The 24,618-nt window shown below is 36.7% G+C and overlaps 1 protein-coding gene across 3 annotated transcripts in view; it reads right to left on the bottom strand.

Moving 5' to 3' along the window:
• Window positions 1-1,940: 1,940 nt before the first annotated feature.
• The window catches only part of EML5 (EMAP like 5), a 108,478-nt gene continuing 85,800 nt past the window's right edge, over window positions 1,941-24,618 (bottom strand). For 2 of the 3 annotated variants that reach the window (XM_075753732.1, XM_075753733.1), the window contains 15 exons: window positions 23,138-23,216; window positions 21,946-22,075; window positions 21,156-21,254; window positions 19,001-19,021; window positions 15,973-16,146; window positions 14,335-14,543; window positions 13,037-13,194; window positions 11,934-12,048; window positions 11,214-11,402; window positions 10,819-10,991; window positions 9,376-9,538; window positions 8,340-8,443; window positions 6,606-6,759; window positions 5,716-5,816; window positions 1,941-5,388 (listed from right to left, as the gene is read on the bottom strand). In XM_075753732.1, the coding sequence (XP_075609847.1) occupies window positions 5,352-5,388; window positions 5,716-5,816; window positions 6,606-6,759; window positions 8,340-8,443; window positions 9,376-9,538; window positions 10,819-10,991; window positions 11,214-11,402; window positions 11,934-12,048; window positions 13,037-13,194; window positions 14,335-14,543; window positions 15,973-16,146; window positions 19,001-19,021; window positions 21,156-21,254; window positions 21,946-22,075; window positions 23,138-23,216 (1,906 nt within the window). In that variant the 3' untranslated portion in view covers window positions 1,941-5,351. The remainder of the gene's footprint in view (window positions 5,389-5,715; window positions 5,817-6,605; window positions 6,760-8,339; window positions 8,444-9,375; window positions 9,539-10,818; window positions 10,992-11,213; window positions 11,403-11,933; window positions 12,049-13,036; window positions 13,195-14,334; window positions 14,544-15,972; window positions 16,147-19,000; window positions 19,022-21,155; window positions 21,255-21,945; window positions 22,076-23,137; window positions 23,217-24,618) is intronic. The other variant, XM_075753734.1, reaches the window with a different exon arrangement.

Genomic DNA, 24,618 nt, shown 5'->3' with positions numbered 1-24,618 from the left:
TTCCTGAAGCACCCTGTGGCTCCCCCCAACACTTCCCCTCTGAAACAAGAGGTTTGCCAGAAAGCGGCAGGATGCCCCAGCCACCACCACCAGGTCGGATCTTTGGTCCTGCCTTCACCTATTTATAAGCATTCCTTCCTCTCTTCTCTTTGTTTTCCTTCTTTTCTCCTTTTCTCCGGGTTTAACTGGTTTCCTGTTACTGTTTCTTCCATCCTACATTCCATAATTTCAAAAAGCAGTGGAAATTATGAGAATTGCCTATTGTCACCATGCTCAGACCTTATGCTTTTTGTTGTTGTTTTGTTTTACACTGGGGGGGGGAAGAGAAGACATGTTCCATGCCTTTTTTTTTTAAATTATTTTTCTTTTTTTTTTTTTCTCCAAAGAAACAGTGAATTGCTTGGATTGCTAGAATAACAGTTGACAAAAACCAGATCAAGTTTTTGACTGGTATGCTGTTGGTAATCTGAGCAGGGGATGGCAAGTGGTTACCTGTTCTAGCATCAAGTAGACTGGAGAACACCCCTCAAAGCCACCTACTTGCTTTTAGTTATGAATGATTTTGGCAAGGAAACCTATTGTAGCTTGTATGCATATTATACACCTAAAACTAATTTTTTTTAATTTTCTGAAATGAGATATGCAGAGTTTAAGTCTGAAGTCAAAGTTTGAAGAGCAGAAGCTGGAGATCAAGCAAAGAAACAGGCTTGGTCTAACCACACCACACTGATTGGTATCAAGAACGCACAGCAGGCTTTGGCAAGCTCATGTATCAATACACATGAGCAAAAATCGAGGAGTGCTACAAACTTTAGGAAAGCAGAGCAGATTGCAAGGAAGCATAAGAAAAGCATGAGAACACAAGAGTATGCAAATGCAATACAGCTTGTGATGTTAAAATCACTGATGTGGCAATTTATTTTGTGACTTGCAATCTTACTTCCTTTTCTGTAGAGTCCACAGGATGATTCACTTTGTCCAAAGACATTTGTCTATAGCTTATGGTAATAGAACTAAAAAAAAAAAAATCTTTAAAGATTAAGGCTTGTCACATCTGTGATGCTGACAACAAAACAGGGAAACATGTCACCTTGTCCATGTAAGAACTGTATTTGAAGCCAAAATCCTTCGCTTGTCACACTACTACCAAGTCCCCCCAACTAGGGACTCCAGTGCGTAGATCTTGAGTGAAATCCACGTGCAAGCGGAGACTTGAGCAGTGCTGGGCGCAATCCAGAAAGTGCAGGCAGACGCTCAGGGCTGGCTGAAGAAGGGCACTGTTTGCCCTGTCAAACTCGCAGGTGACAGAGCGGGGTTTAGGCAGCTGCTGAGAGAAGTGGATCACAGTTTTAAACTATGCCACTCCTGACTGCTCTCAGTCTGCTCTTGGTACTGAAGTCCTTTATTTTGATCTGGTCTCCAGATTGTCTGCAACACCTCTGCTTTTTGATGGTACAATTCCAGGTCAGCATTAACCCAACTTGTATGAAGTTCAGAGTTATTCTGAAATGAATCTTGCTAATATTGAAACCTTGACATTGAGCGAAGTCAGTTCTCTGTGTGCTCTCCTTCAGCAGTCAACAAGAAGTGATAAAGCAGCCTTAATTTTCTGAAATTCTTCCTTTATCTTTAGTTTTATACCATCTCTTGCCTTCCCTATCAAAATCAGAAAGTCATATACCATGACTGCCTCCTTAGGAATAAAAAAATTAAAGATTTCAAGTCTAAATGATTCAATACATTTGGCTAATTTGTTCTCCCTGACCTAATCTCAACTGTGTTCCTCAGTTCCTTCTCTATGGCAATTCTCAGTTCTAAATGTGTTTACTTTTAATTTTTGTTTGCTCCTAGGAGCTGGATTTTCCTTCTCTCATTCTCTTTTTTCTAAGCACCCTTCAATAGCTTTCAAGGGCACATTTATTTTTTTAAGTGAAATGTCATTTTGCTTTTATTGAATCAGTTCTCTAGTTTATTTATTTTATTACAAAAAATATTGCTGACTTTAAAGATCCTAAGGATGTATGTTTGCTGCTAGCCAGAAAAAGAGTTAGAAAGACAATCAAGCTAGAGAATGAAATCACCCACTATGAACAAGCAAATTATACAAAGATCTTTTGCCTCCCCTTCCTTGGTGCTGTATAATCATGCAAAAGGCTTTCTCCAACTTCAGACAGAGCCCTCCTGCACACATTTCTTCTCTCTGATGCTTCCAAACAAAGGGCTGTCACTAGTCCCTCCACATTATTCCCTGACCTAGCCCATCCTCTGACTTCTGCCAAGCAACCAGTCATGAGCTCCCACTGCCCACTGACATGGGCAGCCTGTTCCCATATACATGTGCTTCAAGCACGGGTGGCAACAATTAGCAAGTTACTACAGTAGCATTTAACGTAAACAGCAAATGAGGCACAGTAACAAGCACCATCACAGACAAAAAGACCAAAAAACCCACAAAGCTGCCACCTTTAACCATGCTTACAGCCAGCTCTTCCCTTCAGCAGAGAATCGCAGCTTGTCCTACAAAACAGACTCCAGAGTGTCCTCAGGAAGAAAGCTGCAACTGAGCCTCTACTTGCTCCTCTCCTCAACATTCATGACCGTTCCCAGCTGGCTGACCCCATCTTACCTGGCAAACCACTGAGCGGTCTGCCAGGGAAAACACTAGCTACCAGTCCTGGCTGCCACAGGAGAAACAAGGCTGGTAGTTTTGAAGAGCTCCTCAGCTTCCAGCTCCCATCCCAGCCCTTGACAGTACTGGCGAGGTTTGGAAGAGAGCAAAGCTGCAGGGAGATGTGGAGGCTCAGACCTTCACACTGCAGCTATCAGCCCAGCACGGCCGAGGGCAGCCCTGCTGCAACTCGCCTGTCAGCTTCTCACTGGTACCTCACTGCTGGCGTGGCGCTTGAAATTCCTCAGGGCAAAAGCACCAATGGACAAATTATCAGTGGAGAGGCACAGCATTAATGAAGGGGGTAGGAGAGGGAGGAGAAGAGGACATGACCAGTGACGGGGATCCAAGGAACAAACCTCTTGACAGTCCACATACCTCCTTCACTGGCTGAAGGCCAACAGAAGATCATGAGGCTGGAGGACACTGAGCCTAGGATTTGGAAGGGAAAACTCAGAGAGGCAGAAAAATTTGGACTTTGATATGGCAGTCTGAGCAGGACAGACTATGAAGGAGCTCTTAGCAGCCATCTAACTTCAACTGATGAAAGGCAACTGTAAAATAATCACAGGACAAATCTTACTTCAAGTCAAGAAGTCCTGCACAGATGTGTTTAATAAGGGACAGAATCACAGCTATAGAATAACATACTGCAACTGATTTCCATGGCATAGATAAGATTTAAATGCCAGATAACTGATTTTCATATATAACAGGCAGGCAGGCAACAAGGTTATGACACAGATCAGGTCTAATCTCAATTCTCATGTGCAATTCCCCTAAAGTCAAAAACGTTACTGGCAAGATCTCCCTGTATGCTCAAGACCAAATCCGCAGTTTTTGCTCCTGTAGAACAGCAGTTGCCTGACTGGCAAGACTCTGCTAAGAACCATCATGCTGAGAAACCTGATAATTGTTTAGTTCATCAATTTCTTTGACATAAATATTTGTTATAGCTTGATATATAAAATATATCTATCTAAGTAGCTTTGTGTAGCACCTAACAAGCATTTTTGGACCTAGGAGAGCATGAAGTCTGGCTCATTAACTCTTCTCCCCCTTCTCCTCTATGTGCAAGCCCTCCCATTCCCTCTATGACCACCATGCTCACAAGATGCTTACAAGAAGAGATGAGGTTTATTTCTTTTTTACTTTTATCTGGCATAAGAGAATACAAGAGGTGAATAATTTCAAAGCCTACTGACTGACCTACAAAAATCCCATTGTTAAAGCAATGCCAGCTTACACAGGGAAAAAGAGTTTTACGTTCACAGCGGAATGTCATTGTGAGAATAGTGCTGATAATTAGTGACTTCCCTTCCATGTTGAATGAAAATTAACTGTGCTAATTAAAAAAACAGGTTCAGTCTGTAATGCATCTCTATGACATGATTTAGACAAACAGCAGATGAAATCTTCCTCACTTGTACCCAAAACACAGCTTTGTTCATGTTTTCATTATGACTGAAACGTTTTCTCAGCTTAGAGTCTCAGTTATGTTGCAGGATAGAATAAATGCACTTATGCTAGAGGTGGCAGCAGGTCTGTTTAAAGAAGCATATGATTGGACATTTTTTACAATCAGGAGAGACATCTGAGTAGAGAGCTCTCCCAGCTAGTCCTAACTCTGTTAAAAAGTTCAAATGTACAAAATATAATGATTGGAAAGTTTATACTCTCTCTGAATCCCCCCCATGATGCTGAGAAAATAAAATCAATTCATATTGCTATGAAATTCTATTTTTGCAACTGGTGACATACCAAGCTTTATCAGTTACGAAGACTAAAAAATCCTCACGCTAGTCCACATTTCCAGCATAGAGGCTAACAGCCCAGTCAAGTAACACAGCAATAATCTCTCTTCCACTGAGAATACTTTTATTCACAAGGCAAAAATTGGAGTTAGACTTTTAGGTTGTGGGCAAGGCACTCGCAAAGTGAGCAAATCTATTTTTGCTCACAGAACTAATTTAATGTTTAAGTGCAACAAAAACACTAAATTAGCCATGAAGATCATGCATATCCAACGGCTTTCACCAGACATGACTGTGACCCAGGCCTCTAAATACAGAAATATTTAAGTCCAAAGGAATCAAATCTCTTATTTTCTGCTTCACCAGATGATGTTTCCTTTTGACCAGTCATAGAAATATAATTTCCACTATAATAATTAAACATCTATTAAAATACTATATATTTAAGAGTTAATATATGGTTTCTTTCAGTAATAAAATATGGTATACTCTTTTTTTTCTTTTCGATGATATTCAGACCTCAAAACTTACAGGAAAAACATTCATGCTGAAAATAGATCAATGTACAGCACTAGGTCAGAAATAACATCTCTTGATTAAAACCCCAGGATCTTACTGTGAAACTGTACATTGATTAACAATTCACTTTTTCCTTTTATCCACGTATTTCATTTTCAACATCTGGCAGTGAGTGAAATACAAACCCGGATTAACCAATACTGAAGAAAATCTAACAGCCTCAGCGTATTTGTTACAGTCCATCCCTCTGACAGACTAGATACTGGTCTTTCAGAGCCAGAGTGCTCTGGGTCTTGGATCAGCACCATTTCTTACGCATGCAGGGCACAGTAGAATGTCACATTTCAATCCTGGGTACTTCATGCCTGGTACTTCATGCAGTGTCCTCTGTGCAAGTCTCCATGTTTCGCTCAATGAGGCATATGCACACATTTCCAAACAAACAAGCTGCGTTTTCAAAAAGATATTAAATATGAGACATAAAAGACTACAATATTGTTAAAAGAAATGGCTAATATAGTCAAAAGAAAAGCTTCAGTTAAAAGTATGATGCTCTGAATACAGATGTAAACATATTTTAATTTATTAAATCCTAACTGTTCATATTAACATCTGGGCTATTCATTTTACTGCAAATATCTATTTCTTCATATACAAACAGAAAAGCAAGCACACAGATAAAAAGATGAAGACTCTGAAGCTGAGCTTTATACTCTTATGGACTGTCCATGTCCATGGCTGTGTACTTTTTGACAATAACGGAAGGACACATACCTGCAGTCATCCCCTCCAGCACTGACCACGTATCTATCTCCACTTGTAAATCGAATATTAGTTAAGTGGGCAGAGTGACCTAAAAATCGTTTGTGTTTTGCCTGAAAAAAAAAAACCCCAACAAACCAATAAAATGAGAGAGTCTAAATACTCTGTCTCCTCCTAAATCAAATAAGGCATGCATGTTTTTATCTACCTTTTTATTGCATCACATATTTATATCATTCAGAATGTTACATAGGTTTTCTAATGTGAAAGATCTCCTGAAGGACAACTACTGTTGAGCTGCAATGCAGATTAAATTGTTACCAAATGAGACGGCACCTGCAAATTGGGAACACTGCTCAAGCTAACATAATAATATGAAATGTATCTTGTCACATGATTAACTTCTAAATTTCGTGTAAAATTCATAACATGGAAAAAATTATTTTCATTGTAAGTGCGTAAGTGGTTTACACTGTGCAGCCTCAAATCCTGAAAGTTAACAGTGCTAGTGTTAGGGAAAAATCTGTAAACTTTTCGTCCACGGAAATACACAGATGGAACTAAAATTACCAGCTGTCCTCCTCATCTGTCAAACGGAGATTGGAGATGTGGATAAATAAAACTAAGGGCTTTGAGATTTTCAGTAGGAAGGCACGATGCTAATGCCGACTGGCAGACAATATTAACACCTACAAGAGCTTATAGCAAGAGCCATTGCAGCAAATGGTAGGGAAACTTTGAGGTGAAGCATGCTTATGAGACTACAGAGCTAAAGTTACATATGCATTAAAAAGCTACAAATTCAGAGAAAGAAATATTTCCATCATATGTCTTCTAGAGAAACAATACAAGACCACAAATCAACAGTACTTGCTGTAACAATGAAAAAACCAAGTTCTTACAAATTTTTCAGGACATGGAAAGTCAAACAGTTTGACCATGCCAAAATCATCGCCTGTTACAAGATTGATTCCCGAGTGAGAGACACAGGCACAGTTTACATCAGCTTTTTCAGCGTGTCTAGACCAGATTCCAATTACTTCATCCCCTAGAACACTGAAACAGAAGAGTAAGAGATTCTTTTGAGAACTACAGCAAAACCAATAGAGTAAGGAAATAGTAAGCAGCTCTCATATTGTAACTGGGTTTCTAAAAATATAATTTTTACATTTTATTCCTACACATGCACATCTCACATAGGTTTTACTCTGTAATTAATTTTTCTATCATTCCAAAATTGCTTCTGAAACTGGTTCAGTGATTAAGTCCCAAAATAACGTGATACATGACGATGCTAAGAAGCCGAGGTTAAATCAATAGTACTAATATTGTCCAGTGAGGCATTTGCCAAAGAAAAAAAAAAGAAAAAAAAAAAAAAAAGAACAATGACAATTAAAAATACAATGTTATAGCATAAGCATTAGATAACAAGTTTCAGCTTCTGGAAAATAATAAAAGAGAGAGAGAAATATTGTCCTAAACAGAAAACATATTTATCTTAAGATTCCAAAACAGACATTTATAGAAAATTTCTTTTGCAAGTTGCTTTTTATTCAGCTCTGCTTACAATGCATATGCCTACTTCCAAGAACACACAGAAACAAGCACTATCATTTGTTAACAGGTAAATGATTTGGGAATTTTTCTGTGATTCTTTCCCCCCAGATCAGAGCACAGTACACTACATTCAGAAAGTAATTATTTGCTTCAGACATACTGAATTGGGTCAGAAAACACAAGTTTCTTGTTTTCATATCAAAAGGGTGACAAAAATGGATTACCCAAACAGAAACCAGCAAACTAGCCAAATGAATTTTTCAGAGCCCTCTGAAAAGCTTGCAGTTTTAGTCATGTCTTACAGCAAATATTCAGGATTATTACTGTTCAAAGTGGTTCATATGTAGAAAATTTTCAACTATTTATTCTCATTTTTTGTCTGAGGGTGCTAATCAGAAAGCAAAGGAGCTTGAAATAAGGCACAGGAACTCAGATTTGCATAGAATATAAATTATTTAAATGTGAAATGAAAATAAAATATGGTATCATTCTTCATGTAATTTCTAAGTCTATTTTGAATGAAATATAATAACTTTCAGGTATTTAAGAATACTTTCTTATACCTTTTAATTTGCAAATGTTAATAGCAACTTTAATATACAGATACCGTTAGTTTAATACTGTAAGTAAAACTTGAATTATCACAGTCTTGTATTGTCTTTTTGTTTTGATATGTTTTAATTTTCCCTGTACTCTTATCCCCAAATTGCTATTTTGAAGCAAATAATGCAGTATTCCGGGTAATTTGCACAGCGCAATGAAAAACTACTGAGGCTGCTGGAGATGTATCTCCAAAGGAAGCTAGAGATCCACAGTGAATAGAAAGGCACACATTAGAGAGATTAGTTTTTATCGGATGTCCTCAGTGGTCAAACAGCTCATGTTTTACTGAGGGAATCTGCTATCTACTGTCTTTTCCTGCACTGTACTTACCTTATCTGTTGCCAGAGCAGATGGGTGTGTTAAAAGAAAATATCTGACTGAGTGAAGGGATGAAATGAAATATGCTTTTAAACAGCAGGTACTTTTCCTGGAAGTTACAAGTGTTTTAAACAGGTGTAAATGCGTGAATCATTTACCTTGTCCAAGTAGCCCATGTTATTCTGTCAATCACAGCCTGGTCCACAAGCTGTTTTCCTGAAGGCACTTCATAGACTTGCCTTTTGTAAGACCCAGTAGAGACCTTTGAGATGACCACAGAAAATTTAGAATACATGAACTTGTTTGAAAAGATGAAAACATAGTTCTAAAGGACTTTGAAAAGCATTTTCTTGATAGTTATCTTTTAGTCTTTAAGTCACTTAACTATGAATAAAACTTGCTCGATGAGTTGAAAATTCTCAAAAATCTATGCAAGCATAAAACAACAGCGAGAAAGCATAAGAAAGCTTAAATTTTAAAATGTCTAATTAATAAAAAATAATTGAAACATCTCACATTCTGGACATATTCATTCTCTCTATATATTGTGTTTTAGTATGTATGTGTGTGTATATAAAAAAACAAGGCAAAATAAACTCCTGTCTTTAAAACTGACACAAAGGTATTCCTCGCAGGTTGTAGATGTTGATTTGATAGCGAGAGAAGCTTATTCCTTCAAATAGGCAAATATAGCAAAGAAAATATAAAAAGCAAAGTATGCCTACTTTATTTTGATTTTAAGAAATGTCTTGATCCCTGTGGCTGGCTGGAAGTTGTAACACCATGATTTTGGTGTTGCTCCATGAAGGCTAGCACTGAAACGCTGTGTAATGCTACCGTTCTGGCCAGGGATATGAAGAACTGACAGGTCCCTGGGGCTTACAGAATGATAGACTCTACCGCTTCCCCTTTTAAGATAGCCCAACAGCATCACAGAGGTAAAAAGGCAGGGAGGCACATTACGGCGATTTTGAAATCTTTTTCTCCTTTCTATGCTTATTTCTTGTATTTAATATCCAGGATAACTATTTTCGTCATCCACCTACCACTACAACAAAGTAACACTCTAGTGACAGTAACCTACAACTCCAACATTTCATTACAAAACTTAACAGTTGTCAAAGGAGAATATCGCAGAGTATCTGTCATGAGTATGTTTTCCATTCAGTATCTTGAACAATTAATGACTGATACCTGGAGATAAGAGCTATCTGCAGAGAAGTCCATCTGGATCACAAAACTTGGGATATCTTTGCAATAGCTGACTCGATTTAGTGTGGGACCCAAAGTCAGATCATAAAAATCCACTGCATTCTCACTGGAACCGACTGCTAAGTAACGAGAATCTGGGCTAAACCTGAACAGATAAAAGGGTTTTATGAACACAGGTTGGCTCTTACAATAGATTCTAATATTTGAGAAGCACAGGTAAATTTGCATTTCAAGTATCTGCTATCCAGAACTAAAGAGGGAGGCAGAGTATTTCGTCTGCTAAGCAAATAACTTTTGAAACAAAATTTTCAGGGAACATATATGCAGTAGAAGGTGTCAATAATTTTGGTACGGCTGTCACATATAAGTGAACTAGGAACACCATCTCTGGAATAACTCTTCATTATCTTATCTCAATACCATCTCAACAGTCTAACACCTCTGTGACATGCCCCTGATGGACTGACTCTCTCATGCTATACTTACATGGCTACAAACTAGAAAAAGGAAATGCTGTAAATGAAGAAAAGCCACATTTCTAGATGAAGCGTACTGAATAAAAAGATGTGAAATCAAACCTTTCATCTGCCTGATGCATCTTTGCACAGGGGTTTCTTTCCTCCAGTTTTCCTTTCTAGTCTTGAAACTCAGTATCTTCCTGAGCTGAACAAATTCCTTGCAGCCCCTTTTGTGTTACTAGGGAAGTTTCTTTATTTCTGTTATCTCTGAGACATACCTTGGGACAGCTTGTTGATTCCAGCAACCCCTTAACTCTAGCAAGGCTCTCCTGCCTTCCTGCAGCAAGGTCCCTGTTTGCTCGTATTTCTCCCACTCATCCCACTTTGCTCTCCAGAAGCTTCCCTTAGCTGATCACCATCAATTTATCTCACAGAAAGAAAAGTCTTATCCTCCACTCAGGAAAAAGAAGCAAAACTTTGTTTCTGCTAACTCCTTTCTAACAAAACACAACAAAGAGCAAACCAACAGACAGGCATTTCAATTGTCTCTCACAATCCAGTCTTCATCTGTAAACTTCTGAGCCCATTTTACCTCTTAGACATCATCTCACCCTGCTCCTTTTTACACCTCATCTGCCACCTGATTAGGACGGTCTCTTCCCAGTGTCTATTTGCTTTCCCATTCATCCTTCATTTTAACTAATCCTTGGCACTCTCATCTGACACTCCCCCTTTACAGTACTGCCTGCTTTTTGAATGATTGCTATCTCTTATCTTCATGTACCTCCTCCTTCCTTTTTATTCCTGGTATCAGAGTAATCACACAAACTCCACAATTCACTCACTGATTCCAGCTCTCTGAAATATCACTGCAATGCTCCTTAGAACATAAAATTGTATTTTTAAAAATCAAAATAATACAGATTTCTAGAATACTACAATAGACAAAGGCATTATATTTTCTGACCTGATATCTTGAATTGCTGATCTTCTATCCCTTTTTTTCCCCCAAATTTTTAGAGACGTCACAAGCAAGATAATAAATTCTCCATTTTTCATGCCAATAGCTACCATATCACCTTCTGGGCTGTAACAAACAGTACGAGCTGCGTGTCCCAAGCTGACTTTGTTCAGCATCTTCTGTAAAGAAATAAAAACCCAGAAGAGTAAATGTTTCTGTTTGCTCATATTTCAGAAGTACTTCATATTTCAAAAGTACCTTATGCTAACAGTTTGCCACTATCAGGTGGATTATTCTCAGAATACATTAAGCAACAAGTTTCAAGTCCTCAACACCACTGCAAGTCTAGGATTTTTACTTTTTTTTTCCCCCCTAAACAACAACTATTCTCCAACACCTACCTTTTCAGCAATGTCCCAGAGTCTTACTGTGCCATCTTCTGCAGCAGAAAGGAAAAAATCTCTGGAAGGATGTGTCGCTAGGCCCCAGATTGGTCCATCCATATGACCATTAATGAGAATGTTACATGCAGCATTTTTCTCTCCAACTTCAATTATTTCGGCATTTCGTGTCCCAACAAGAATTTTCCCCTTGAACAACAGTGAAAGAATTATCTCTGATATAATACTTTAACTATTCGTGATGAATAGCAATAAAGATATAATCCAAAACTATAGTTCTCTGAAGAAGGTTTCCTGAAACCAAGTAATCAATAAACAAAGATAATTTATTTTTTAAACTCCTCTGATTTCTTAAGTACAAAGCTGTATATAAACCATGACACTAGTTGAGTTATTGCTTCTAAGTCAGACATTTGAAGTGTGAAAAGAAAAGAAAATCAGAGAAAAAAGGGAGCGGGGGAAGAAAAGGAGGGGGAAAGAAAAAAAAAATTAAAAAAATTCCTTAGTCTTTAATAAAAATATATATAGAATAGTAACTTAAGTAAGACTAAGATCTCTCGAAGTAGATTTTTTTTCTGCTGTAAAATCAGTTCTAGACACCATCTAGCTTAACCTTTATTTTCAAATACTAATTAGAAAGAGGAAGCAATTTTATATTTAATGCTAAAGATCAATCCACAATTTACAAGCTTTATTTTAAAGACATGATGGTTTCTTTACCTTGCCTCTACAAACAGAGCGAACACAGTCCGTCATTTGCCCTGTCTCTAGTCTGAAGGCACGACATCGTTTCAGCTCTTGATCCCATAGCTTAACTGCTCCTCCTTCCTTTGAGCTACAGAGAAATCAGGAACAACCATGAGTATAATGGCTGGCACAAAAAAAGACAACTAATGTATGAAAGAACTATATTATTTAATGTAATGTATTGTAAATAAGGCATTTTAATATGTTTTAAATCATTAAAGATCCCATTTGTTTTTATTGAACAGGTGATGGTGATATGCTAAGCCTCCTAGCTAAGCAAGAAATACTGATTCAAAGTCCTCATACTACTTTACAGAACAAATTGAAAGATGATTGCTGCTCTGCTTAGTCCAAATTAGTAGCTCTTGGCGAATTTGCCCAGTCAAAGGAACAGTTAAGTGTGTGAGCAAACTGCCATCTTAATAATAAGACAGTCAGAGATTATCAAAATATAGTTGAGAGAAAAAGGAAAAATATGTATTTTACTAGTGTGAAATAAATGACAAAAGATTTTCAGCTTAAGGAGGGAGAACTGTATCATCTCTTTTATAATTGTGTATTTGTACTTGGAGAAACATTACCTGACTGATGTAATGCAGTATAATTGATAATGCAATACAATTGATAATCCATTCCATGATTTATTTTACACTTGCCTATTACTTTTAACCAAAATAATGTAAAGTCATCATAAAATGCCTGAGCTTGCACGTGTGCTTTAGGGACATGACTGTTATCTAGAAGTTAAAATTAAGAAGATCTACTTGTACAGCATTTAAATTCTGATTCATTTCCCTTTGACTTCAGGTACTCAAGCAAGGTACCCAGGTCAGGATCCCAGCGACTCTTGGCTTTCTCTTGTAATCAATGGAAAAAAATAGGTACTTGAAGCTCATGTAGGCTTACCTGCACTTTGGAGGTGGTGGCTACTTTTTTTTCCTACCACCTATTCAGGGATCCAAAAGCGACTGCTCTTCTAGCTTTGATGTCTCAACTGCCTAGTGTTAGATGGGATGAATCCAAACCATTTTTAAAGAATACATGTGCATGCAGAAACAAGAAAATAGAAGACTCACGGCCTTTCTTTGCCTCCTGTAACGATCAAACCATCTCTTAATGTGGTATACATTGTGAAAACAGGTCCATTGTGAGCTTTGGCCACAATTCGTATCAACACATGATCTTTCCAAACACAAACATCTCCACTGATCGTACCTGTAAATGTCAAGTTATTCTGAAAAGGGGAAAAATATACTCATCATCTGATTCTGAGTAAGGCACGAAGAAAAAAAATCCAGAAATAAAGATCATCACCATTTGCTTTTAGGCTAGATTACTTTTATTTGCTGCTGTAAAAGAGCAAATTGTAGAAGGGGTAACAACCCATAGGGACAAAACAATGAGCTACTATATTCTTTTTGAAGTCTGAAACATGCTTTCTTGTAGCTAACAGGGTCTGCACTGCAAGAATAAATGCAATGACTTAAGCTTCAGCCATAGGGTTATCTATGTTTTCAGCCTATCAGGTGTGCAAATGTGGTAAAAAAGTAGAAAACCAAGAACAGTTTTGACATTTCACATGAACAGGCAGTTTTTAAATCAGACATATCAGAGTGAGAGACACCACTCTGGAAAAGAGATAGTCTCATGAAAAATGAAACCACAGGCCAGTTATAGTTTCAAAAATCAAAATCAATAGTATAAATTCAGTCTGGACTCAACAGGCAGATCAGCAAGCAGGACAGTAACACATGCCATAAAAGAGAAGCACCACTTCACAAAAAAAAAAAAATCTATGGCTATCTGCCCAGCTGAAGAGATGAGTGCTGCTCACACAGAGCAACTCCTGAAATGGCAAAGCTGTGGAACTTAGCAACAAGGCCTACATCTGTCAAAAATAACCCCAAAGCAAAACAAAACCCTACTGCGGTTATCTAACAGTCATAGATGTTAATGAATGCCCCAGGACAAGGCTGCTCTCAGATCACCCATGAGTAGTAATGCATACAAATTATAAGTCAATCACCCCCAGGTGGGCATAAAATTAGCCTCATTTCTACTGTTTGGTTCCTGCAGTCCAGAGTCAGCTTTGTTTTACCTGGATGAAATACCAAGCAGCATATTATCAGACCAAAGCACCTATGTTTGTTTCTTTTCAAAACATACAAATCCATAATCTTTTTTCTTCTTTGTTCTAAAGAAAGCTGGCATTAGTTCTAACTAGATGGCAAGTATTAGAAACACTCAATGGAGTTTAATAAAACAACTGACATACTCATTAGCAGGTTAGAGAAGTCTCATTGAACTGAATAAAGGCAGAAGAGTTAAAAAAAATGTTTGTATGCATTTTAGAAGAGTTTGTTAAGGTACGTACCGCTCCAAAAGCTACAGATAGCATCGTTTGCATTCGGGCATCTTCTATAGAGCTCAGCAGCCCTTTTTTACTGAGAAGAGCTCTTCCAGCCAGTGTCCAGAACCTCACATGTTTTACTCCAACAGAAACAAACTGAGTATCCGAATCTGGTCTGAACTCTGCTACAAATATACGCTGGTTATGGCCAGCTCGGCTGGCAATTTTGGCACCTGACAGAAGGAAAATGGACATTTTGAATTCTCTAAGAAAAATATAAGAAAAAGATGCATTTATGGTTAAAGAAATATAAAAAGTGTGGAGAATGATGAGTCATCCAGGACCACAGAGGCGATGAAGAAAAGCACAAACTGCTCTCAAATTAAAACTAAATTAAGATGCAAATAAAAATAAAATAATTTCATAAGACCCAGTAGCAAAGTGTAGCACCTAATGAAGGTGTCATCTACTCATAATTTTCCATTTCCTCAGGGGTATAAAAAAGAGCTCAGATCCAAGTAAGTTTCCATCTTCTCTTAAATTCCTATGACTTCTCTGAAAATCCCAAACTCTGGACAAATTACAAAAGACTAATGAATGACCTCTCTACAAATTTTGTCCAAACTTTCTTCTTGCTGCAGAAAATGCAGAAACTGACTTTGTTACATATGGTCTTAGATTCAAAGATAATGCTTTTCCAGTCTCTTCGGAGGTGTTAAAATCAAACATTTTGACCCATATGAAGATTACTCCATCCAGATCCTTAGCTGCCATGTTGAATCTGTATCAACTCTTAAGAATGAGCACAGGCACGTTCTGACTGAAACGGCACTGAATTGCTGCATGGGCTTTTACCACACATCCTTCAGACTATCTGAGATTGTATAAATACACGTTTGACATTGCGTCCAGCTCCACAGGATCTAGCAGACAAGCTATGAAGAATCACTTTTCATTAACTTGATAGCTGATCTTTAAATTTCTGAGAGATACTAGTTGATCAACAGAAATCTCCAAAGAGAGAGGAAATAAACCCCTAAGACTAGAGAATCAGTTTCATAATCTGGGCATGGCTTTGCCAGACAGAAAGGAGATGAGGAAAGGAGCTGACCAAATCGCTTTAGCCTAAATCCTGAACTCAGATCAAAGCCAATCTGAAGACACGTAGTACAGTTTAAGACACTAATTACATAGCTGCATACAGGAGCTGTACTGGCATCACATTTCTGCAATTTGCAATTTTGAGAGGATAATTTTAGGAGTACAACCACCTAGTCAGTAATCAGACTTTAGAGAAGAATAAGAACAGAGAAGAATTAAAAATTTCTTCTGGGAGCAAAAAAGATTTTATAAAGAGTTTTTACTGAGCAGCAAATAAGTGACTGAAAAAAAAAAATGAAGACCACAATTTTCTTTAATTATTCTAACTGGAAATCAGTGAACTATCTTGATCTTTACACAAGAGTTCCAAAGGAGATATATTTAGCAATTACTAAAAGGAGTAGTACATTTATTTTACCTCTTCTTGTACAGTCCATAGTGCACAGCATTTATTGTAATAATTTTTGATCTGCTGATAGTTTTATGCTCCAATTGCTCTTGTCTCAAGCCAACATACCTCTACCAATATAAACACATTCTACAAAAGCAATCACTTCCTACCTTCCTGCCACTTCCAAATGGTAATGGTATGTTCAGGATCCAGCCCTACAGAGAGCAGCAGTTTGCCAGTGGCACTGAAACTGACTGAGCAAACGCCCTTTGAATGGTAGCACCGCAGTACCGACAGCGTCTGTTTGTTCATTGCATCCCACACATGAATAGAAGGAGCTGTAGCTACACAAATATAAAAAGAGGTAATTAGTATACATTTTGAAAATGTCTAATGATTTGCTTATTGAAGCAGTTAATATTTTTTAATAAGACAAATAAAATTGTTCTGGTCAGATGGGGGGGGAAGAAAGAAGAGAAAGGAGATTTTGGCCTCCCTTTGGAAATGAATTTACGGCAAATAGGATCATTAAGTAGGACTAAGAAGATGGCCTCATTACACTACTGGAGATGAAAACGTTGCTTCACCTGTTACTAGACTTCTGAAGCACAGCAGAAGCTCTGAAAGCAAGCTGTCTTCTACTTTTTTCTTCCCTAGTAAAACGTAGCTCAGCACGCTAACTCAAAAACCTTCATAAATACTGAGTAGATCATCAAGAATGTAATTTCTACATGGGGCTTTTGGACAACTGATAGCTACAGAGAAATTAGTTTACAGTGCAAGGCCAAAATCTCCTTTTCTACAAAATGGCCATCTGTCTGAAATGCATGCTCTCTTAGGAGAATGTCAGCTGAATAATCAGCTTGCTTACTGATGTAGAAGAACTAGGGTATTTAATTTAGTTTGCATTGTTTAGACTGCAAGCTCTTTGCAGTAAGAACCGTCTTTCCATGCTACTAATGTATGTGATTATTTCTATTATGATAACTAGTTTTTTTTCCAAATGCAATGCCTTCTCCAAAGATCGTGCAATTCATCTGTAGTTTGCAATCTCCAAATAGCATCTAGGACATTTCCAGGTCAGTAAGATTCTCTCTTAAACTTCTTTACTTCTGATCTCTAGTAAATCTGACTGCAGAGTCTGGAGGTCACTGATTATTGTCGTAGACCCAGATTCACATAAACTAAATTCTATTTCAGCTCCATGCTTTGTGTTTCTAATCAGCCAGTTCCTCAAAGGCACACATATGATGGGCAACAGTGGGCACAGGGAGCTAGGTAAAATTTTAGCCACATGAAACCAAGTTTTTGAGCACAATTCCACAGCTGTTCCAAAACAGTCTTTAGACCAATCTTTCTAATTTCTTCTGTTTTCCATTGGAACATCCTCTCATGGCACCAACATGCTGAGAAGTACTAAAGCATAATGCTATTAAACAGAAAGGGCAAGGGTTGGCAACAACTGGTTCATTCCAACATTTTCATCAAACTCTTTGCTGTCCTCATGGGAAGTTGAGGGAAGGGAAAGCTTTTTTATGGCTCTAAACTGTTTTTCCCTCTTCAGCACTCCCCTTGGTAAACTCTGTATTGCCCTTGACCTGTGCACCTCTTCTAGAATCTTGGCCAGAATTTTTTTTTGGGTGGCAGACAGAAAATTTCACTTTGATTTCATGAATAAGAACTGACAAAATCTTTGAGAGTGAGATTTGCAGGGCAGGGAACATGGACTCTTGAGTCCTCCTACTTGATGGTGTTCTGAATGTCTCTGTCCTGATATTGTGTCGTGGAGTGCTTGTGGAGTACTCCACCTGCTCTGCTCTCACAGGAGAGATTTTTCTAAGGTGTCAGCTCCTTCTGAGAGAAGTTAGATAAAGCTACCATGGGCTGGTAGGACAAAAAATATCTTCAGTAAGATGAAACAAGTCTATACCAAGCCATTATGAAACTTAATTTGCCGTTCCAGCCTACTACAAACATTACTGCTTCAAGAACCCCTTCATCATTGTAGACAACAGAAAATTGGAACTAGAAAAGCAAAAGTTGCCAGTAAGAAAGTTGCCAAATAGCCATCGATAAATTTTAAGTGAAACTATGCAACTTTCTAATGAAGGCAGGCAGCAGCTTGGATTCCAGACTAATGGTTCCATACAGAAGAAAAAAAAAGTAAGAGTGCTGGTTTCAGGCAGTGACAACAGAATTTAGTAATATACACAAGCTCAAACTAAAGTTGCAGTAGGAAGAAGGCAAGTGAGAGAGGGAAAGTCTCCAGGCATTATACGCAGGACTAGAGATGTTCTTTCATATAAACAACCATATCATCACTGCTTCTTTAAATAGTTTAAAAGTGTGGGAAAAGGTACCTATATTCTTCCTCCCATCCTTAGAGCAAGCACAATTTGGCATATTTAAAAGAAGTCAACACACATTAAAAATGCCATTGTATATTTGTTCTTCACAGAACAAGCTTTAGATCCACACAAGGACTATTACACTTTCTAGGTACACATGAACACACATTTATGCATCTCTGAAGATGTGTCACAAGACAATTATGGCTGCTTAACAATGAACTCACTCACACATGATGGTGATTATTTTTTAAGATTACAATTGAAAAAACAACTTATTAATAAAAAATAGCTCAGTCAAGACTGTCAAACTGTCAAAGACCCAAAATGATAAAGAAAAAAATAAATTGACATCAGAACAAGCATTTTGGATCAGTGGTAATAACTGCATGACAATCATACATAAATGTGAAAGGTGATTTGTTTTTTCACTCAGTCACCTAGGCCTCCTCAATGGAATTTACTTTAGAAATGCATATTTAAAATTATACTCAAGTAAGTGTCTAAAACAAACATTAATTGTCAGCCCCAACATGTCCATAAAACCTGGAAGCATACATAGGAATGCTACAGTAGCACTATGTATTAGAACTCACTAGTCACTGGGCCACAAGAAGGGAATATGTTACAACAAAAGTAGTTTTTAAGTATGTTCTAACATTTTAATTGTTTCTATATTTACCATTTGCTGAGCTGTTGTGGTTTATATTCAGTGCTGACAGTAATATGACTGATACAGGGTTTTAATAAACTAAAAATGAAGTCACGTCACTTACTGCTCTATAAAGCTGTAGACAGCTACTAGATAGGCTAACTACACCTGAAGATGTTAAAATTTTATTTCCCTTACCTGACATATCTGCTGAGTCTCCTGTAATGGAAAAGCAGCAGAAAAATAATTAGACCAGAAATAAGATAAGTGCTAAAGAAAATATATGCCACATTTAGTGTAATTTCTTAACACACACCTTGATGTCATCTCTTTGCATTGCAGCAGCACCAATACTGCTTTCAGTGTTAAAGATGAACAATTACTGATAAAAGGCGGTCACATCAGAAACAAAAATTCGTAGAATGAATATATTTTGATTTCCATTTTGAGTTACAACACAAAAATCTAGTTTTGGTGTATGTTAGGTTTCTCTCTGCCAAACTAAATGAAAAACATATTTTACATATTACTGATATTTTAACAAAGTAAGTAATTGGGGGAAAAAATGCGGATTGCTGTTCTGCTAAGAAGTAATGTTTGAGTCTATTCTTGACAGGTGGCAAATACATCCAAATGTCTTCTATAGGAGCATTAAGAAATCGGGACTATAAAGGTTCAGGTACTGGGAAGTATCACCAAGACTCTGCATGACAGCACTACAGTTTAAAAATACTTGAAATAATGTTTCTGTAAATCTTTTGAAGATTTAAATCATGATGGTGAAGCTATGTTTGCGCCAGTTGCATCAGCAGGAAAAGTAGCAGTTAAGTATGTTCTTTATGGAGTATGTAGTCCTTAACATCTGTTCATAATCTAAAAATGTGTTGTTTGAAGATATTTTGCTTCCAGCTCATTTTTCAGATTTAATTCTCTCCTTAAAAATGTGTTTTGTAGTTTAATTTTTAAGTGTCATCTGCTCCCGATTTGTATGCCTTAATCCACATTACAAAACGGTTAAAGTTGTTCTACTGCTAGTTGATGTAGAAATGATTATGAAGTAAAAAAAAAAAAAAAAAGCATTAAAGGGTCCTGTGTTTCTTCTTGGGTACGACAAACACTGAAGAAAATCCAAGAACAGATTTTCCATTATGCCCACATTCTTCCCATATATTCTATCATATGGAAACACAAACAGGGCTAGATTAGGAAATATGCTCAAAAAGCAAACTCTTAAAGACAAGAAAAGGTCTGTAATTCCTGTAAATGTTCTTTGCAATCAAACCATAGGCAAAAGTCTGCTGATAATTTTTTCAATTTAAATAATTTTCATTAATGATTTCTTTAAATTGATGTGAGGCAATAAACTCACCACGAAATGAAGCTATTTTAGCTAAGCAGTCACTAGTATAAATGAGTCAATTTTAATGAGACATGCTCCTAAAAATCCAAAAGACAGAGGGAAGCAGGTAATAAACTCTGACAAACCAACCATATTTAGATGAAACATCTAAATGAAACCTATGGGGGAGGATGGGGGTAGGGATTCTATTCTGGCTAAAATAATGTTTGGTGGTGTTTTTTTTTATTCTATGCACTAAGGAAAACAATGTGGGTTTGAATCTGCTGAGAAACGACTGAAAGTATGAAAACTGCAGTTGGGTTGTAGAACTAAAAAATTACAGTATTTGCAAAATTTAGAAACAGCAGTATTCAGCTATGCAGATGAACAGTGGTTTGGGGTTGGTTTTTTTTTTTTTAATTATTTTAAATCTGGTTAGTACATAGATCAATTTTAATGTTACTATGAAACATATATATTTTCTCTCTAAATCTAAATTTATCTGTAGGGAAACACCACTAGGGTTTTGGTTCTGCCTAGAATATTACAGCTATGTATTATCAAAACACCAAGTGGATATTATTAATCTGCCTGATGAGATAAAACCTACATAAAGTGACATCTATTTTAAGAATTCTGGGTTTAGTCCATATAGAAATGAAGGATAGTTCAATTAAGCTTCTTTGGAAGGGCTATGACTCTTTGGAAGGCCTAACAGAAGCTGATAGTTAAATAAAACCAGACTAATTTCATGGGGCTTAAGATTTCTAGAAAAATATTTTTGATAACACTCCAAAGATAAGATAAGCTTAATCTTCTTTCATGCCTCAAGTGTTTTTTTGTTCAATTTTATTCAATTACACTCAAAGGAACATATAAAGAGGACAGGTAACTGAGTAACACTCATACAAACGGAGATAGCATAATCAAGTATTTTTGTGATTTATTGTGAACTCACAAGGCCCTAATTGCATGCTCTTATGTTAATTTCTTTTTACAAAAATAGAAACATACCTACTTGGCCAGTTGCCACTATGTTGGTAAACTTGGGGTGCTGATTTACAGTGAGGCACAAAATATCATCGTTGTGTTCTTGGTAAAAAGACTGAGAGCCTAAAAAAAATAATAATAAAGCCTAACTTTAATTAAAACATTTATACACACATAGACATTGTTAATGTTTGAAAATTTTATACTATTTGTTACAAAATAGCATTATGAGGATGTTGCATTTTGGTGCTTAAAACCAGGAAACAGAAACTCCTAATTTTTTAATCTTAATTTTAACACATAGCACTCAGTAACTATGAATTATTCCCTAAAGTTTTCTACATCAAGTTGCTTAAATATCACAGAAACAAATGGCATTGTGTTACTCTTTAAAAGGTGTAAGTTATCTAAACTAAACTGGTTATTGGGAATGAACGCATGTGATATGGAGGACTGAAAAGTAAAGCAAATAAAAAATTATTAACTTAGTCTTAGAAAAAACATTAAACAACTATGATGAGCCCATTGTTCTTCTGTTTTAGTTCCTGTGATCATTTTAACAAGCAAATTTCAGAAAGCTAATACCAAAATAATAAAATCTTTACGTCCTTCGAAATTCAGTCACCAGAAACATTTCAATATATTTAGTTTGCTTAGGCAGCTAATATGAATCATCTCTACAGACTGAATTTTCAACAACAAATAATAGTTTTCCCACATATTTTTATAAGATGTAAAGCACGGCAGTTATTTCATAAACTGTAACTCCATGTGTGTGAAGAAACATTTTTTCCTCAAGTGGATTTTCTCCTACCTGTTGCCACGTTATACAAGATCCCAATAGATGCAGTATGATATATTACATCAGCACCATCATTCAAATAGTGCACATTGTTTCTGCAGTCCTTGCCTCGATACCCAAATACTAGCTCCAAAATTAGGTCCTAAAAAAAAAAAAGATATTTACATGTATTAGATACTCAAAACCTTAAAGGAATTATGAACTTTACAATGTTTTCCAGGATTTGGTTTTTCAAATATGTCCTTATGCAGTAAAGGAAACGAAGTTGAACAATGTCTCAAACCAACAGAAACTGAGATCCCGTTTTCTCTGTCAGCTTACATTGCTGCTCATTCTTGTCATACACAGTCATGTCATCCTATCATCTCTGCTGCATGTTGTAGAATATTTATGTGTGTGTATACACAGACACGCAGAAAGAGATAAACATACATACAAATAAATTAGCCAAGAAGAACACAACTCTTTTGATGCAGAAGATACTAAGAAACAAATAATGATAAACATTGGTCCACAATTTAATTCCAGATGGCAATTAAGAAAGTTGAATTACAGCCTAAAACTTCTAGAACACCGATGGCAAAGGGCTGTTTATTATGCTACACCAAAGACGGTGTTTCACATCACAGAAAATATTTCAGTTGATATGAAGAACTACATTTTGCAAGGTTAGATGAAATTTCCACTTCAGATTAATCAAGACTATATTTATTTACATGGCCATGTAATGAAAAAAAAAAAAAAAAAAAGAAAAAAAGGTGCCCAAGCTAAAGGCATCATTAATAGATTTTTAAAAAATACTTTATTTTTAAAATTGTTAATGATGAATTTTGAACAGTTTTAAAATAAATTTAAAAAAATCTTGCAGTAAGAGAAGTTTAGTTTTATTAGTGATAATACACCCATTAACAATCCAGTTATTGAAATGGAACATACTGCTTTCTACACAGTGCATTTAAAAGGTTTTATTGTTACCAAGAATTAACTTGTGTGCCATTTCATTTGCAAGAAAAAGTGATATCAGGCTTTTTTGGATTTACAAAATAAATTCTCTCCCACTTTTTCTGCTATTTACTCAGTATTCAGTATTTCCATCTTTGATACATTTAAAATGAAGCAATCATTTAGTGTGTTCACAAATTTGTCAATTTCTGGAAAACAAAATCCTAAAAGGAAAGGAAGAGGAGAACAATGTTTTTCTTACCTCTATAGGTCTCTTTTTTTTCCCAACATTATTTGTCTGAAGTTTCTCCGGCTGTGGCAATGCCCTACTAACTGGTGGTCTGAAATAAAGAACTGTGAATAAGAGAAGGCTGTCCGTCACCCATTCCATACTAACACAGTACCTTCCAACCTGCTACTGCATATGGAAAACTTAGAGCCCTATCCTGCTTAACTGATATTTGTATTCATCTTTACAAGAAACAGCTCTGTCAAAGGGAAAAACCAACAAACCACCTTTGTTTAACATGCTAGGTTTTCCAACAATTCTTCAACAATCCCTAAGGTCAATGCAAAAGCTTGTTTTACAATGAACAACGAGTGATACAATATTCTTAGCTTTTTCATGCTATATTCTTAAGGTACTTCTGTCTTCTCTGCAGCAATTTTTATTGGATAAACTTTAAAGGCTTACCTGATTAATCTAAATACTTGTGATAATCATTCCTGTTCCCACATGCCTTCAGCAGGCCCTAACTTTTCCTACGCTTGTAGTAGTTTGTAAAGAACTCCAGGTACACCTGCCCATTCACTCTTACATCAACAGAAACAAGTTATCGATCAATGCTTAGTTGGAAGTAAACCATCCTCATGCAAAGGCACGAGTATCAGTCATAACTTATGTTCCACTGTTCTGAATAGCCCAGATTTAATTAAGAAATCTCAACTAGGTATGTTTGATAAGTATCTGAAAGATATGTTACAGATTATATTCAACTGTTCATATACAAAGAAACATACAAACAAGTTTTATTTATCAAAATTATGCAATTATTTCTAGCCAATTGCAGGAGCATTGGTTATTGATTCTACATATACAGCATATGTGGCCATGAAAAGAAACCTCGAAGTTTGACCCTTAAGAGGAACAAGGTCTCCTTGCTCAGAGACAAATATTAAAAGACAGTAGCATTTAAATACACTCTTTCAGCCCTGCTTGAAATATGTCTTGTAGGAATACACCACCAGGTCCTCAGTTACAGATTTTTTTTTTCCCCTCTGAGGTCTCCAGTTAGAAGGAATTCACATACACCTCAAGAAAGAAAAGGAAGGCATTTGAATTTCATTTACAGCTATAGCATGGACCTAGGTCACAGCCATAGCATCCTGTTCCTTAGTTAGTGAAGCTGAAAAAGTATTCTCCTAACTTTTGGAAAAGAGGAGGAAAAGCAAACCAAGCACGGGCTGGGCTGCCCTCATCATCTACGCAAGCATGGTGGCCAGTAGAGGAAGCAAGGAATACATCTGATTTCTGTCAGCAATCCCAATATCCACTTTCATGACCACTCTTGAACCGCTGCTGTCTCTCAAACAGCTCTTTCCAGGTCTTGATGTGAAATTCCTAGCCTCCCCAGCTATTTTCCAGGTCCTTTCTTCTCTTCTGTCTTCTTGCCACTGACTCCTACTATCCTCTTATCTAGCCTGTCATTTACAACAATAGTATCACTAAGAACGATTAAAATT

This window comes from Balearica regulorum, chromosome 5 (assembly GCF_011004875.1).
Source record: "Balearica regulorum gibbericeps isolate bBalReg1 chromosome 5, bBalReg1.pri, whole genome shotgun sequence".
NCBI classification, from domain to species: domain Eukaryota; kingdom Metazoa; phylum Chordata; class Aves; order Gruiformes; family Gruidae; genus Balearica; species Balearica regulorum.
Note: the sequence above shows the minus strand (reverse complement) of the source record. Positions and strands in the feature narration are given on the sequence as shown.